Genomic DNA, 17884 nt, shown 5'->3' with positions numbered 1-17884 from the left:
AAAGGGTTAAATTACAAGGACAGGTTGCGTAAACTAGGCTTGTATTCCCTTGAGTACAGAAGATTAAGAGATGATCTAATTGAGGTGTTTAAGATAATTGAAGGAGTTGATAGGGTAGATAAAGAGGAACTATTTCCTCTGGTGAGGGGGAGTCCAGAACAAGGGGGCATAACCTTAAAATTAGAACTAGGCCGTTCAGGGGTGATGTTAGGGAGCACTTCTTCACACAAAGGGTCGTGGAAATCTGGAACCCTCTCTCCCCTAAAAAGCTGTTGAGGCTAAGTCAATTGAAAATTTCAAAATTGAGATAGATAGATTTTTTATTAGGTAAGGGTATGAAAGGTTACAGATCCAAAGTGGGTAGATGGAGCTAAGATACAGATCAGCAATGGTCCAATTGAATGGTGGAACAGGCTCGAGGGGCTGAATAGCCTTCTCCTGTTCCTAGGGTCCACTGGGCCTACGCTAAAGATCTGAACTGGACATGGTAAGCTAATGCTTATGGCCCTGGATCAGCAACCAAAGGGTTGCTATTGGTCTCGGGCAGTAGTGCAAATGGGAGATAGCGAATCGGTTGCCCGTTTTATAACTCACCCAGTTTCCTTTAACAATTGTAAAGAAAATCAGGAGGTGTGTAAAACAGGCTGCCAATTCGCTATAATCCATTTTGCACGATCATCTAAGACATATTTCACTTCCCCCCCACCCCATTCCCCCTCAAGAGTTTGAGAGTTCAAGGGCTGGATTTTCATTGAGGAGGCGGGTAGGAGGCGGGACTACAACTTTCGGGGTTGTAGTCCCACCTCCATCGAGTTGCGGCCAACCCATGCGATTTTGACTTGATTGACCTTGTTGAGCCCACCCAGCGGGCTCAGCAGGCCAATTAAGGGCCACCCGGCAACAGGTGACATCATAGATTGACATTTCATCTGTCAAGACCTTTTGACAGATGAAATATCAGTGTTTGACAGCTGTTTGAAGCTGTCAAACACTGACAATCTGTACTCCAGGTTAATTCCTTCCTCTCAGGATGATTTAGAGATTTATCTGGAACAGAAAGCAGAGGCTGCAGATTTTGACAGCTGGCGGCCATTCTGCTTTCTGTGCCGGTGAGATGAGGGTCACCCGAGACCTGAAGGAAGGAAGGCTGTAAAGGTAAGTAAAGGTTAGTAGAACTTCTTTAAACACTTTACACAGACCAAACACACTTACCTCTGCACTCATGCACCCATCACTCACCTGAACACTGGACATCTCGACCCCTCCAAGCCCTTCATCTCGACGGCCCGCCTCGCTAACTTGGCGTGGTTTGGAGCCGTCGGGAATCCCACATTTCAACAATGAAAATAGGGATTAGGCTAAAAACTGCTTGTTAACTACCTGTTAACAGGCAGTTAATTGGCACTGATCCCCTTCCCACCTCGGGGAGCCGGGTCCCAGTGCGGGGCGGGTACCCGCCTCCTTTGAAACTGGCATGGAGGCAGGTTGGGGGCGGGATGGGGTCGGGACCCCCGATTTCAGGGTTTTAAACCCCCACACACCTCCAATCCCGACTCCATGGCCCAATGAAAATCCAGCCCCAAATCTCACCATGTGAAACTGAATTCAAGTAATTTGTTGGCTAGCACCATGAAAGCTGCTGGATTGATGTTAAAAAATCCAACTGCTTCATTAATATCCTTCAGGGAAGGGAACCTGCCATTCCTATCTCATCCGGCTGACACTATATGGTTGACTCATAGGGGGGCGAAATTGGTCAACGCCAATAGGGCAAAACAGGCAGATAGCGAATCGTCAGCCCATTTTACACCTCACCTGTTTTCCTTTCACAGTGGAAAAGAAAGTCAGGTGCAGTGCAAAATGGACTCAGGTTCGCTATCAGCCTGTTTTTGTGATACTGGAGTTGATCAGATTTACCCCCTTAATGTCCCCCAGGGATGGGCAGTAAATACTGCCTTGCCAGTGTTGCCCAAATCTAAAGACACGTGTAAAAAAAAAAAGAAGTAGGGTTTAGATCAGGTGCAATGCACTCTGCCTGACTTGTGCCTCGTATGTGGGAGGCGGAAGGGGAAGAAGAATTGGCCCCTGTGTCTTTATTCCACAGCTGTGCACAGTATGCAGTGAATTAGTAAAATGATAAGAGGCAAGGTTTAGGACTTTGCTGGCAAAATGTGTCTCCTACACACATCACAATTTTTAAAAGTTATTTTACTGCTTGAAACAGATAAGAAATGAGTAAAACTGGAATATAGCTTGAGAGGCATTGTGTGAATCACAATTTAGTTGTGCCCACCTGTATTGGCTAAGATTTGCTCATGCACGCAAAAATTTGGTATTTTTGGTTTTGAGGGAATGTTATGTATCAAATTCAAGTAATAAAAACATAAGAACATAAGCAATAGGAGCAGGAGTAGGCCATTCGGCCCCTCGAGCCTGCCCCCGCCATCCAATAAGATCATGGCTGATCTGATCTTGGCCTCAACTCCACTTCCCTGCCCGCTCCCCATAACCCTCCACTCCCCTGTAGCTCAAATATCTGTCTGTCTCCGCCTTGAATATATTCACTGACTCAGCCGCCACAGCTTCCTAATAAAAGAAAATAAGAAACAAAAAGTAAGATGCAGCCAAAGAAGAGTGTGAGCAGGGTGGCTAAAGAGACCTAGAGAAAAAGCATAGCTGCAGGGGCAAAATCTAACAGTAAACATTTTTTCAATATGACAAAAGTGTGAGGACTGTCAGAGAAGAGGCGAGAACAATAAGCTTGAAACTGAGGATGAGCACAAGGTGGTAAATATTCTGAAGGACCACTTCCTAAAAGTGTTCACAAGAGAAAACAGAAACAAATAGCCCTTCTCCCCAAAAAAGGCATAATTTAAGACTCTAATTTAAATGAGCTGAAAGGGCTTAAAACAAATCCCCAGGGTTAGATGGTATTTATCAGAGTATTGAGGGAGACTAGCAAAGAGATTTGTGAGGCACCAAAAGAACAGTCAACATGTTCAGCTAATGTTGGGCAGCAATCAACAAAGTCAATAGAATGTTGAACTACATAGCCAAAACAATAGAATATGAGTCAGAGGAACGCATAATCAAACTGTACAGCCATAGGTCAGGTCACACCTGGAGTACTGTGTCCAGCTCGTCGAGAAACAAGGGAGACATTTAAGCACTGGATGCAGTGCAGAGAGGAGCCACAAGGTTGGTCTCTAGTGTCAAGACCTGAAAGACTGGAGAGACTTGGGATTTTCGACCAGGAAAGGAGACATCTGAGAGATGATCTTATCGAGGTATATAAGATAATAAACGGTATGGAAAAGGTTAATGCAGCATACTGTTTTAAATTAAACTGTGGGAGTAGGACAAGGGAACATAAGTTCAAACTAGTAAAAGGTAGCTTTAGGACTGATACCAGGAGGTTCTTCTTCAAGCAGAGAGTGACCAACACTTGGAATGGACTTCTAAGCAGATAGGCGGAGGAAAAAACCTTGGAATCATTTAAGAAACAATTAGATGTAGCAATGGGGCAGTGTAGGGTTTTTCTGGGAGGATGCATTATGTTGGACGAATGGCTGTCCTCATCCACAAATATTGTGATCTTGTGAAATAAGTTACTTTGGCAATATTTTTCATACCTGGGTTGTGTGTGTAGGGACACAAAATCTGATCTAAATACTTTCCACCTCAATATTTATTTTTAAAACCTATTATTAGATAACGAGAAACAAGTTACAAATCTTTTTATTTGGAGGCAGGAATCACAATGGGGCCAATAATCCAGTTCTGACGCAGTAGAACAGGGGCCATTGGATTTCAGGGACTGCAAGCCCCTGTGCCCAGTGTGCTGGCCTCATAAGATAAGGCAAATTCAGCTCGTTTGAATATGTTAATAGCGCATGTTGCGCATGATGTGCTGAGTAAGTGCCAAGGTTGCAGGATGAGGCTTCCAGCACCAGAAGGGTTGCTGTGCTATTGAATGCACCATCCTCATTGAATGCACCATCCTTGTTGAGGTGTAGGAGGAGGCTGATGATGCTGGCAGCGGGCGCGGCGGGATTGTTGGTTTCTGTGGAAGGATGTGCTAGATGGCCTTCTTCATCTGTAATGACCTTCGTGAAGAACTTTCAAAAATCCAGCAAGGATTAACGAAACTGCAGATAGACTCTACTTTTATCTACTTAATTTTTGCTGAAGTAAAACAGATTAATTTTAAGTTATTAACAAAATAAAAGTACAGTGGACTCACACTTGATAGCTTTATGGCAGTTGGTGAACACTTGCACATGCGCCGGATAATTACTTTTAACACACAACCGCCACAAACCGTGAGTGACATTACACAATGAGGCAATTCATATAAACAATTTCTGACTCTGAACCAAAGAGCTGGGACCCCATTACAGAGACCCCATTCCATAAACAGCCACAAAACACAGGAATCGGAAATTTATGCTTAGCACTTTAGACCAACCAGTTGAACCAATTCACAAGAACAAAGCAAACTAAATCCTTCTGGGCTCTTGTTCAGGAGAATATTGCTGGTAATTTTTTTCACTAAACCAATGCAAATTTATATTTATGACATTCTACATAATTGAAAAGTTGCTGTTTTCCAGTTGGATTAGAATTGCTGCTCCCCTGGCTTATTTTTTGTCCACAATCAAATTCACAGATCTGTAGGCCTAGACATTCGGACGAGCAGCGACTATTTCTTGGGCGTTATATGGCCTCCTAAGCCTCCAATATGGCGGGTGGAAAGCGCAGGCTCAGTACGAGCCGGAAGTGCGTTGCCCGCCATATTGGTAAAGGACACAAAAAAATCAGCGCGGCAGTGCCCACGTCTGAAACAGGCATTAGGTTATTTGCATAAGGGTTCCCCCACTGCAAGATTGGTTTGCCCCGGGGCAGCCAACGCCAGAGCCGGCAGTACTCAGGAATACCAGGCCACCGCTACATCCCGACCCCGATTGTTCCCCTCTGCCCAAACCAATCACTCCCCATTTCCCGATCTCTTTTTACTCTCTTACGTAAGGGCCGCCGCTGACATGGCAGTGGCCCGATCTTCAATTCCCTTTCGCCGGTGAGCTGCCTACTAGTGTCCGTGGGCTTACCGGCTTGATGGTAACGAGGCCTTAGGCCCAATATCAGGTGTATCTCGGGCCTCACCATTCAGGCGTAGGCACTGATCCCCTGCGATCCGCACCTAGGCCACATGCATTGTCAACAGAAACAATATTGGCCCAGAAATTCCGATCGCAGGCTTGCCGCGGGCGGAGGGCTGCGATCTGGAAAGATCTGCACTTGGACCGGAGGGCTCCCGGGAGGCGCAGAGTTCCATTCCTGGGCCTCTCCAAACTGCCGGTGCGCAGGGCCCACGTACCCCAGAGGCGCAGGCGGTTCGCAGCATCACGTGGGCCATGGGGAGCCAATCAGAGAAGGGAATCTACCTTCATACATTTGACAGGAAGACCTGTCAAATATATGAATAGAGATCACCCCCAAAACATAGTAAAACATTAAATACATTTTTTTTAAAAACATCACATTTTTAAAATGACTTTAAATTACAATAAATTAAGTATTTTAAACAAAAATTTTAATTTTTGAAAAAAATAATTCTAGTTTTTAACAGGGCTAAAAATAAACTTACCTTTCTTTAAAGTATTTTAAAATATAAATCAGTGGAAAAATTATTATTTTTTTACTTTTTTCAACTCTTATCCTAGTAAAAAGCAGGCCTTGCAATTCTTGCGCCTGGTAAAAGCAGGCGTAAGTGTTTTCTGCGGGCGGAGGGTCTCCAAAAAACGGAACTCTCCGCCCGCAGAGGCCCTTCTCCTGGGCAGTTGGAGGATCTGTCAAGAGCTTTCTTGACAGGTCGGAAATGCCGGTTTCCAGCGCCTGCGCTGTGCATGCCTGAAACCGGCATTTCCGATGTCCCTACGGGTGGGTACACAGCACGTACTCACCCGTAGGGATCGGAATTTCTGCATTAATAGTCTGAAGATTATGTGCATGGAGCTAAGCGAGCACTGTGATCCTTCATAATGAATACTGATTTTTTGGAAAGAACAAGTCAAGTTGTGTATCTGACACCTTCGAGTTATATTGTCATAATTTTGATAACCTTCTGCTATTGCCATACAATAGAGCAAGCTTCATAAGGCTGGTGGAACAATTATACAACATCTTAATTAATGACAGTGTTTAAAAATACAATGTTCTGATTGTTGAACATTTGAACGTTCAAACTCAGGCTAGTTTGAGGAGATCTGTGCAAATTTCCTTAACACAACAGGATTTTAAGCACTGTGCGACTGCACGCCTGCTCTAGGTATACTTTGGCTTTGACAATAATTAACATCCCCTAAATTCAGATCCGGTCAGACTGAATTGAATTGATTCAAATCATTTCCGATCGGACACAAACAATAAAATGTTAGGAACAAACATTTCTGAAGCAACTACCTGGACAGACTATCGCGAGAAGCTATAGAGTCTGTGCTGTCCATTCTCTGAGCACCCACTTCTCGGTTTCCTTCAAGGATAGTAAAAGCAGCACATCCGGCACCATCATCACTTCTATCCAGACCCGACTCCCGGGAACTGTGCAACTTCATCTGGTGCTTGTAGTAATTATGGATACTGTCACGACATGGAATGTTTCCCTATAGCAGAGTAACACAGAAGATGATGAAAGGATAATCAATCAACTATGCAAGACCAATTTGCATTGAACAAGTCTGATGAAAGCACGTTTTCATAGAATCATTTAATGGTTACAGCACAGAAGGAAGCCATTCGGCCCATCGAGCCCGTGCCGGCTCTTTGCAAGAGCACTTCAGCCAGTCCCACTCCTCCGCCCTTTCCCCGTAGCCCTGCAAATTTTTTTCCTTCAGGTACTTATCCAATTCCCTTTTGAAAGCCACAACTGAATCTGCCTCCACCACCCTTTCAGGCAGTGAATTCCAGATCATAACCACTCGCTGTGTAAAAAAGTTTTTCCTCATGTCGCCTTTGCTTCTTCTGCCAATCACCTTAAATCTGTGTCCTCTGGTACTCGACCCTTCCGCCAATGGGAACAGTTTCTCTCGATCTACTCTGTCTAGACCCCTCATGCTTTTGAACACTTCTATCAAATCTCCTCTCAACCTTCTCTGCTCTAAGGGGAACAATCCCAGCTTCTCCAGTCTATTCACATAACTGAAGTCCCTCATCCGTGGAACCATTCTTGTAAATCTTTTCTGCACCCTCTCTGAGGCCTTCACATCTTTCCTAAAGTACGGTGCCCAGAATTGGACACAATACTCCAGTTGAGGCCGAACCAGTGTATTATAAAGGTTCATCATAACTTCCTTGCTTTTGTACTCTATGGGCTGGATTTTGTGAATGAAGACGTGCTGGAGGCGGGACTGCTGCTTGCCGGGTCTCAGTCCCGCCTCCATCAGCCTCTGGCCAACCAGTGGGATTTTCCCCTGATTGACCTTGTTAAACCCGCCCTGCGGGCTCAGCTGGCCGATTAGGGGAAAGTCACTGACAGAGCACGTCAACGTCTGATATGCCATCTGTCGAGACTTCTTGAAAGAATGTCAGCATTTGACAGCTCTGTGAAGCTGTCAAACACTGACATTCTGTGTAGTTTGATGAGCCCTTGTGTTCAGGACTCATCAAACCTTTCTACTTTGTAGGAATCAGATGATTGTTGGTTCGGAGGATCCAACAGCCAGTGTGAAATCTACAATGACGATGTCGGGACTCCGGAACCACCGTGGCTGAAGGCTGTAGGCAGAAACAAAGGTGAGTGAACATTTTATAACACTTAACACTCACCTCACACACTTACCACTCCACACTTGAACCCATCATTGACCCCTACATTGCACTTTCAGACCCCTCCGACCCCCTACTCGACTCTTCCACACAGGCGGGGTTCTCCGAGGTCGGGAAGCCTGCACTTGAAAAGATAAAATGGGGCTAATCCTTTTTTCTGCCTGTTAACTACCTGTTAACAGGCGGTTAAAAGGATTTAATCCCTTTCCCGCCTTGAGGAGACGGGACCCGGGGCAGGACGGCTTCCCGCCTCCTGGCAAAAGGGCATGGAGGCGGGTTGGGGGTGGGTTTGCCAGCCGCCCCCACATTCTGCAACTTTACTGGCAGTCCCGCCTCCATACCCGCCTCCATGGGGCTGACAAAATCCAGCCCTACGCCTCTATTTATGAAGCCCAGGATCCCGTTTTGCTTAAAAATGGATTATCTTTATGCATCACTTTTTCAGAATCTCTCTATGAGGTTAATTTCTTGAATAAAGATATCGATTCCTCTTACTAGGAAGGAGGTCGTTTTTCTTTGTTTAAAAACATTCCGTAGTTAGGATTGTCCTGCTTGAGTTGTCTACTTGTTAACTGTATTGTGATTTATAGACACTGTTAATTCTAAAAGATGAAAAGGAAAAGCCTTTGTAAAGTTAATGGTTAGTTTGATGTAATTTAAAAATGGAAATGTTTTTATTGATTGTAATTTTTTGCAGGGCTATGTCTTCATAGGACGAAAAAGTGTCCAAAAAGTGCATTATTTTCCTAAAATAATGGTCCTGGAATTGCGGTCGGTGGCGTAGCTGAGGAGTACGCCGCCGACCTCCAAATGAAATCCGCACTTAACACGTGCGAAGGCCCAAACGGAAACTTGTTTTCAAACGCTGCGGTGATGTGCGTGGCGTAGTGGCCCGCAGATCCCGGGCGTACACCGCTGTGCATAACCGTACCTTGGATCATGTGGGGCGGAGCTCCTTTCAATAGCCAATCAGGAAACATAGAAAGCCCGGTTTAACTAATATGCTTTAAAAGGAAGATACGGGTCAATTGGAATGCAGCCTACGGCAGAGTTAAGCATAGCAGCCTGACAGCCTCACTATAAATATTGGCTGGCCTTCACTCTTAGGATGCAAAACCCTGTCACCCCAGAATTGTGACGACCATACCCTTTTGTCAATGAAAGTAGATTGATAGAGTTTTTAAAACTGGCAATACAGTTTTTTTGGTTGATATTCAAATTTGAAATGAGAAGATTGACTCTGCAAGATTAAAAGAAATTAAAACGATCTCATCCCTCAAACTGAATCTTTACAGCTGGTTCTTTTACGTGTTCGTTTTTAATTATTATGGCCCTGAAATTGCAATCCCCCATCCCTTACGCTGTGCAAACAGGCTCCTGTCCCTGTTTGCACCAGCCGTAAAATTTTCCAGGGTAATTGATGCGCTATTGTTGGGCAATTAGCCCAACCTTTCACCCGCAATGAGGATTTGAAAGTTGCAGCGGATCATCTATCTATTCGGAACTTGACAGATCACAAGTTCGGGGTTTAGCGCATGCCCTTAAGGCGGTATAACGGCGTACTCAGAGTACCAACCGCAAATTCAGGGCCAATATTATCTGAGGATAGTCACAAAGGATGATCAAGGGCTTGAGATGGGTTGCCAGGAAGGCTGGTTGAGGATACTGGTCTCATTTAAGAAATAATTCGACTGGAACAGCTTGTGATGAAAAGGCGGTAATGTTGTTATTCTGGAAGAATGAGATCAAATGGGCTGAAAGGCCTTCTTCGCCTTGTGATCTAATGTTTTTCAATGTAATAGTACAAGGCACTGAGCGGCCTAACCTGTAGTCCTGAGCCTTAAATAACTCTGGCCTGTTGCTGTCCCGTTTGAGGCTCTCCCCCATCTCCCTCCGCCCCCCCTCATATTGCCTCCCTGCCAGCTGGCCGGCTCAGACTCAGGCCTCAAGCTGGCATGAATGTACAGGCAGAGTGGCTGCTCTGTTGACTTTGTGCCTGTTTTGGCCGCTAGTTGAAAATCGCTCCTATATCATCAAAGGTCCAGGATGTCAATCATATACTGTATAAGCAGGGTAACAGGCCGCACCATTTTTAAAACAGCATTGGTTTTCCTAATTAAATCTTTTCAATCTATAAACAGGATTCTAAGAAAATTGAGGTTAATATTCCATACCTTCTTCACTTCTCTTGTAAGCATACATCTCTCTGTCCTCAGCACAGTGGATATATCAATGCATTCCTTTGAGATTGAATTTAGCCATTTTGTAAAACTATCCAACAGAGCCAAGAAGAGAACCCACGTGAACTTCAGAAGATTAAACACCCGCTTGATAACATTATCTGGGAAACAGAGAGAAAAGGATTATTAGAAATAGACAGTGAAGAAACATAGGAGTGAATTTGGCCCTTCCAGCACGGAGTGCGTACTGGGAATTCAGACAAGGAGGTAGGCCCTCAATATTTTCTATCCCTTGAAATTAATAGAGGCTAGGCCAATTGAAAATTTCAAAACTGAGATTGATAGAGTTTTGTTAGGCAAGGGTATTAAAAGTTACTGAACCAAGGCAGGTAGATGGAGTTAAGATGCAGATCAGCCACAATCTAAATGAATGGCTCGAAGGGCTGAATGGCCTTCTCCTGTTCCTTTGTAGATGGAATTCCCAAGAGGCATTTTCGTTGTGGGAAGCTCGGTGCCATTTCTGTTAATTGGTAAACTTTACCCTACGATTGCGAACTGACATAATTCCTCTGCCTGATGGAATTTGCATAAATTAAGATGCTGTCTATCTTCTGATGGAAGGGTCTGTCATACCTGGTGCATTAGAGTGTTTATTCACTTCGTCTGGTGTTGGTAGTTCTTCTGTCTCTTCACATTCGATCGCAATATGGCCTAACCAAAAGATAGTGGAGTGACATGTCAACAAACTCAACATTATTCCAGTAGTGTGATCCATGCATTTGCTCCATTTTTCTACTGTTTCAAACAGCTACCTAAATGATCTCATGATGTTTTAATAATAGGCACTACAGATATCTGAACAGAGAGAAGAAAATGGTTGCCCATTCTCTGAAGAAACAAAAACTAACAACTAAATAAGTGAAGAATACTCTCACATCCATCACTCCATTCTCATCCAAAACATTTAGTGAAAGAGGTTTTGATATCATTTAAAAAGGAAACATGAAAAAGAAATGGAAATACGACTGCAAACAAAATGGACAATTTTTTTAGAAATGCAGCACCATCTCCTTCCCAGATTACTAGTGTATTTCTCTACAAACCCCCCCCCCCACCAATCTCCACAGATTTCACTAATGGAAATGCACAACTGTTTTTCTGTTTAACATATAGAATACAACACTATGATGAGGTTTCACTCCCTCCCTCTCCCCCACCAGAATAATTGGAATGAGGTATCTGATTTCACCACTGGCCACCAAGAAGGGAAAGGTACAAATAATGACACTGGAAGGCCCCTGGAACAAATGGCAGTGGAGCGGGAACAGGGAGGCAAATCCAGCACCTCCATTTTAACTCAAAACTTATAACAACTCATAATTAGCAGGGTTACCAATGTTACTTTTACAGTGCTGCTGGGTGTGTCTCCCGTGGAATACAAAATGACTGCACCAAAAGTTACCTTCCGATTCTTTTTTACCGTGTTCCGATTCTTTCCGCTTATTTTTCTCCTTTTCTTTTAATACCGATTTTGAATCTTTCATCCAGGTCTGGTAAATGAACTGTAAAGAAAGAGTTTACATAACTTCTTAACCGCTATTTAAGGTAACCCCAAGTTCAGTGCATAACTATACAAACAGAGTAAGGAAAGCGATATCCAGAGACTCACCACAGCACAAGTGGAATGAAAATACTGGTACAACAGTGGGTTCAAAAGACAGATGGAATATACAGCAGCTTAGCTGGAATAGTCAGGTTTCAGACTGGACTTTGCTACATATTTTGATTATCAATCACAATTTCCTATAGTGCTGTATTGGTACACAAAAAACAGACTCGTAAAAGCATTGATTTAATAATCATGATCAAAATCCAACATCATATTTCTAATGCTGGACCCATATCATAAGGATTTGTCTAAGAGAAGATGTAACACACACAATGGCCCGTAATTTGCGGTTTTAATGATGGCGAAACAGTCAGCCCGCGCCGTCATTACTCTGTGAAACTGACAGCAACTTCTGGAGTCTGCACATGCGCAGTTAAACGTGGAAATCCAGAAGTTGCTGTCAGTGATATCCTGCGGCTCCACAGATGTTGCAGTCCTCGCAGATGGAAATCACTGAATTGACGTGAACTTCCACTTTTTACGCACTATTCATGCTGTAAAAACCCTTAAAAACTTTTAGCCTTGTTGAATGAGGTGTAACTGCTGAACAGCCTCTCTGGCCCTGAAAAACTAATTTTATATTTGTGAAATGTCTACTTTCTCCATTATGATAAACATTTCTAGATTTTTTAAATAATAAAAATTATATATTTTTAAAAAGTTTGTTTATGATATTTCAGCTTCTACCTTAATCCCATGTGTATGTCCCAATCTTTATTTGGCTCTCTATAAAATGGTTAAAAAGTAAAGGATAATCAGTGCTTTTTACTTCCGGGTTTGCTGTCTGTGAGAATTCTTCAATGTGATTGGCTGCTTAGCCTGCTTGATGACATCACTGTTGCTGAATGCTGGAGATCCTCTCTAGGTGATGCCAGAATGAAATTAATGTCGGGAAAGGTGAAATCCATGCCACAGAGATCATTAGATCTTTGTGGGCCACTTTCTCCGAGGTCAGCGGCGAGCGCCGTCACTTGGCCGCTGACCGCAAAATCTTCAGACAAACTGATGCGTAAAAATCCTACTTTTCAGCTGGTCACAATGGTTGCATACGAAATGAGATAGGGCAGGTGCAATCTAAATCCTAGTGGGCAGGATTCCACAGCATAAAACTGGCATCATTTTGGCAACTTCGCTCCGAGAATCCACCGACTGGATTGCATGAAAAATGTCAAACTGGTACAGTAGGGGTGCTCTTCTGAGGTCGGGGCTTAGGCACAGTATCGGAGCAGGGTAGAGGGAACTCCAACCCATTCTTAATCATGCTAGATCGGGTCTGAGAGTACTCAACCCCCACACCTGTTGTTCAAATGAAAAGCATTGCGTTCACTAACATTCTTCATATGTTTTATAAAGTTCTGGCACAGCTTTGCAGCTAATCAGAGGTTCACCATCAACATGTTCACTGGTTGCTGCCATGGTGGATGAGACAGTCTGTAAAGGCCTATCTCAACCACAATGTGTAGAAAGGTTGCTTCACAAATGGCAGTAATACAATTTCGTACTTTTTTTATTTGGCCAGGTTTTTATTTTTGAAATACCAAAGTACAGCACTACACAAATGTAAATAGAACAGTAATATCGAATGATGGGAGGGAGGGGGAAAAAAAAACTACAAAACTTGTTTGCAACTTTTTAGGAGTTGTTAGGTTATCAAAAAGCATAGTTAGTGGTTAATAATTCATCAGCAGCATTAATTTAGTTGCAATTAGTTGTAAGCTTCTGTCTCGGTGATGATTTTCAGTGGCTCATGAAAATCATATCTGTTCAGCAGCATAACATTTCCTTTTTTTGCTGTCGTTTTGCTCCCCACAACAGATGTTACCAGTAGTGGACATAACACACGCATGCAAAGCAAGCACAACAGAAGCACAAAAAAGGCAGTGCTGGTTTGAAGCAAGCATCAATACAAGGCATGCATATTATGCTGTACAGAAGCCAAAAAGTGTCTTCCTGCTCTCCTAGTTGAACTGGTGCGCAGAAGCACAAACACAAAAATGCACAAAATCAACTGGTATCCTGCTATTATTATCAACTTCTATCTTGAAAGATATTACATGAAATTCGGTTTGAATCTAATATTTCCATTTCCTTTTTAAAATCTGAGTATTAATGTTAGTGCCAACTGTCCAAACAACAAGATTCTGATTTGTGTATTTACATCCCATAAATATTTAAGTATTTACACGAAAAGGGTCTCTGTTCGTGGCAACACAATGCACACTTTTTGAGAACAAAGGGGCATTTTATAGCACTGAATGTCTTTAACATGACTTTAATAATAGGCTGTTAAAATCACAATAAGCGTCGCATCATTGAATTGAGTTTCATGTCTAGCTTGTGCAAAAAAAAGTCTTGACATACACCCGTAAAACTGAATAAGTGAAAATTTCAGAAAGTAAAATTCTTCAGATCAATATTGTTTTATTTTGAATTTGCTGTTAAATGCTTTCACTTTTCCCAATTGTTTCAACTGTCCAGCTCTCTAATGCCATATTTTGGAACAATCCTAATGAAGGACAACTAAATCATGCAGGTAAAAGCCAGTTACAATAAGGCAGAATGGTTCTGATATATGAGGGAAGTACAGTACACCCCCACTAATTGGCAATCTCAGGCGATGGAAGCAACCACATTTTGGCAGTTTTCAGGCACTTTCGTTGAGGAGAATAGATATTATATGGCAATTCTACTTATTATGCTTTCACACCCAAAACTTCACCTTTACAGTAGTTTTTTAAACTGCGCTGCAATCATTTCAGAAAAAATAAAATGTTCGTTCAAAATACAATTCGACCAAATTTATCAAAGAGTTGTCAACTGGTGGGGATTGACTGTATTGAATGTGTTGGCATACTACAGAATGAGGCTCAATCATTGTACACACTCATGAAACATCTGAGAAATACCTTGACAGCTCTGACTATCAACTGAAGTATGGTTTTTGGCAGTTTTAGGATAGACTTTGGCAAGGCTATTATGGCTGAAGCAAATTTCCGTAGTGCTCTCTATAGAGAAGGACAAAGCAAGGCAATTGTTAGTAGAAAGGAGGCCCCTAATACTTAGTTAAGTTTTTTTGAGATAGAATTCAAGTCAGTGTTTTAAGGTTTTACATTCATCCGGAGGTTATTTATTTTTGAAGTTTACATAACCTACAAGAAATGTCTAAATCCAATTTGGTTTTCAACAAAAAAAACCTCCTAAAGCGAATTTGATTTTCTAAATTAACTGTAACTTAAAACAAAAATTTGCATTCATGTAGCGCTCCTCACATCTGAGACAACTTTATAAGAAGGAAATTAATACATTGGACACTGACAATGGGAAAAAGGGAGGCGAATGGAGAAGCTAGGATGGGGGAACCGAAGGCATGTTTGTAAAGGAGGGTTTTGACCAAGTTTTTGTTAGCAGGCAGAGAGCTGGCGAGGCAGAGAACTAGCGCTACTTTCAGAGAGCATGTGGACCTGATTCCCAACCTAACGTGCCCACTGGGGACAAGGCGGGTTTGGGACGGATGACCGTTTTACAGCTCGCCCGATTTTGCTCTCCATTGACTTCAATGTTGGGTAAAATTGGACGGAGTGTAAAACGGGCGCCCGACTCAAACCCACCCCATTCCCGCCGGGCGGGTTAGCTTAAAATCAATGTTTTCTTTAAGCTGCGCAGCTCTCTGGACCGTCCATCGCAGCCGGCTTGCCGGCTTTTCAAAGCGAAAAACGCCCATATTTTGAATGGGTAGATACAATATTCAACTGGTGAGGGAATCCAAAACAAGAGGGCATAATATAAAAGTTAGATCTAGGCCACTTAGATGTGCAATCGGGAAGCATTTTCTCACACAAAAGGTAGTGGAAATCTGGAACTCTCTTCCTTCGAAAGGCTGTGGATTCTGGGTCAATTGAAGCTTTCACAAATGAGATCCATAGATTTTTGTTAGGTGGGCGTATCAAGGGGTAAGGCGCAAAGGCAGGTAAATGGAGTTGTGCTACAGATCAGTCATGATCTGACTGGCAGAACAGGCTGGAGGGGCTGAGTGGCCAACTCCTATTCCCATGTACATTTAGTCAGACCAATTTTTCAGCTGGCACTCTTCCAGGGGTGATGGGGTGCATAAGATGGTGCCTGGAAATCGGTCCTCCCCCAAATGCTCATTTTCCACCCAAGAAACCCAGTTTACATTTTATGTCCCCCCAAAAATTTAACAAGAACATTGGTTAAAATCGGGGCTCTGGTGGCTGAATAATGACCCCCAATGGTGCAGTGGACAGAGTGAGGGGTGAGGGAAGTCCAATAATAGGGGAATGGAAGGTGCAGGCAAGGAGGTAAGGTAGGAGGAGATCATTAAGGTATGGTGGCATGAGGCCACGGAGGGATTTCAAGACAAAAAGATATGAATTTTGGGCTCCAGCGTGTCAAGTGAGGACACTGGCTATGAAGTTTGTGGAGGGCAAACGCATGGAGGCCAGGCAGCTACAAGGTAATGGGCGAGGGCGAGCCTTGAGGTGATGAAGGCATGGACAATAATTTCTGCAGTAGAAAGGCAGAGGTGGGGTGGTACAGGTAATATTGCAGAGGTGGGGTGGTACAGGTAATATTGCAGAGGTGGGGTGGTACAGGTAATATTGCAGAGGTGGGGTGGTACAGGTAATATTGCAGAGGTGGGGTGGTACAGGTAATATTGCAGAGGTGGGGTGGTACAGGTAATATTGCAGAGGTGGGGTGGTACAGGTAATATTGCAGAGGTGGGGTGGTACAGTTAATATTGCAGAGGTGGGGTGGTACAGGTAATATTGCAGAGGTGGGGTGGTACAGGTAATATTGCAGAGGTGGGGTGGTACAGGTAATATTGCAGAGGTGGGGTGGTACAGGTAATATTACAGAGGTGGAAGAAAACATTTTTGGGGGGAGGAAGCTGAGCTTGGGGATTGAGTAGGATGCCAACTTTCTGGGCCTCCTGACAGCTTGAAATGGCAGCCAGGATGATTGCTGGAAAGACCAGAGTTTTTTTTGGCTAGAGATGCTGTTGTGAGCCAAAGAAGATGGTCTCAGTTTTGGTCATATTTAGCGAGGGCAAGTTGTGGTTCATCCAGATACTGATATCAGAAAGACAATTTGAGAGTGTGGCATCAACCTTTTGCTGAATGTAGGGGGCAGCGAGGTAGAACTGGGTATCATCAGTATACATGGGCACGGTGCTGTAATGGTTATGCTACTGGACGAGTAATCCAGGGGCCTGAGAACCTGCCATCCATACACGATTTGGCCTACATGTGACTCCAGTCCCACACCACCGTGGTTGACTCTTGTAAGAGGACAAAAATGACTTCTTAGAATTAAAAGTTAGAAGAAACTATAACTTCTTAGAATTAAAATGAGTGGAAGCTAGAAAGCTGTTAAGTTTGTCTCCTATCCTTGTTTAGGAGTGTAGGACCCTGATAAGACAGGAACTGTAAAACTAATAAGCTGGTCTTTTGTCCTTGTTTAAGATAAGACAGGACATACAGATTCTCAAAGCATGATTCTGTAGACCAAGCAATGAGCGTAGAAGGAGGGTGCACGCCTCAAGTTAGGGTATAATTGCTGTACGTATTTGATACTCGGTGGAAGAATCCTCTCTCTGAGATGAGACTGAGATTTTCCCCATGCATATGCATGAATAAAGATCGTGAAACTTATCCAAGGTGTCCATCTGGTGAATTCGTGGTTGCTATAGGGCAAGTGTCGACCCCTTATCTCAGGGGGTCCGCTTGAGAGGAGGGAAGACTTCTCTTTTACCCCAACAACTCTTAACTGCCCTCTGAAGTGGTCTAGCAAGCCACTCAGTTGTACAAGGGCAACTTGCGATAGGCAATACAGGTCGTCCTTGCCAGTGATGCCCACATCTCAAGAATGAATAAAGAAAAAAAAACTGACCCTGGATAACCAACCAAGAGGTAGCATTATATAGCTAATGAAAAGGGAACGAGCAAGGAAGGATTCCTGGGGTACACTGGAGCTGACTATGTGAGCAGAACAGAAGTAGCCACTGGCATCAATGGCCTGCATTGAGTCCAATAATAGCAGGCAACGGCAGTGCTCCAGGGGTGGACCTCAATGGAGATTATGGAAGAGGGTGGAGTGGTTGATTGTGTTGATGGCAGCAGAGAAATCGAAGAGGAGAGAGAGAGAGTTAGGGAGCCACAGTCACAGTTGCACAGGATGTCGTCTGGCATTT

At 43.5% G+C, this 17884-nt stretch overlaps 1 protein-coding gene across 1 annotated transcript in view; it reads right to left on the bottom strand.

Moving 5' to 3' along the window:
• piezo2b (piezo-type mechanosensitive ion channel component 2b) overlaps window positions 1–17884 on the bottom strand; it is an 852062-nt gene that overhangs the window by 105256 nt on the left and 728922 nt on the right. The window contains exons 33-36 of the mRNA XM_085992353.1: window positions 11467–11566; window positions 10638–10715; window positions 9999–10165; window positions 6463–6662 (exon numbers count right to left, since the gene is read on the bottom strand). Of these exons, the coding sequence (XP_085848479.1) occupies window positions 6463–6662; window positions 9999–10165; window positions 10638–10715; window positions 11467–11566 (545 nt within the window). The remainder of the gene's footprint in view (window positions 1–6462; window positions 6663–9998; window positions 10166–10637; window positions 10716–11466; window positions 11567–17884) is intronic.

Source organism: Somniosus microcephalus, chromosome 7, assembly GCF_052327205.1.
Source record: "Somniosus microcephalus isolate GS21.2 chromosome 7, FLI_Smic_1.0, whole genome shotgun sequence".
In the NCBI taxonomy this organism is placed as follows: domain Eukaryota; kingdom Metazoa; phylum Chordata; class Chondrichthyes; order Squaliformes; family Somniosidae; genus Somniosus; species Somniosus microcephalus.
Note: the sequence above shows the minus strand (reverse complement) of the source record. Positions and strands in the feature narration are given on the sequence as shown.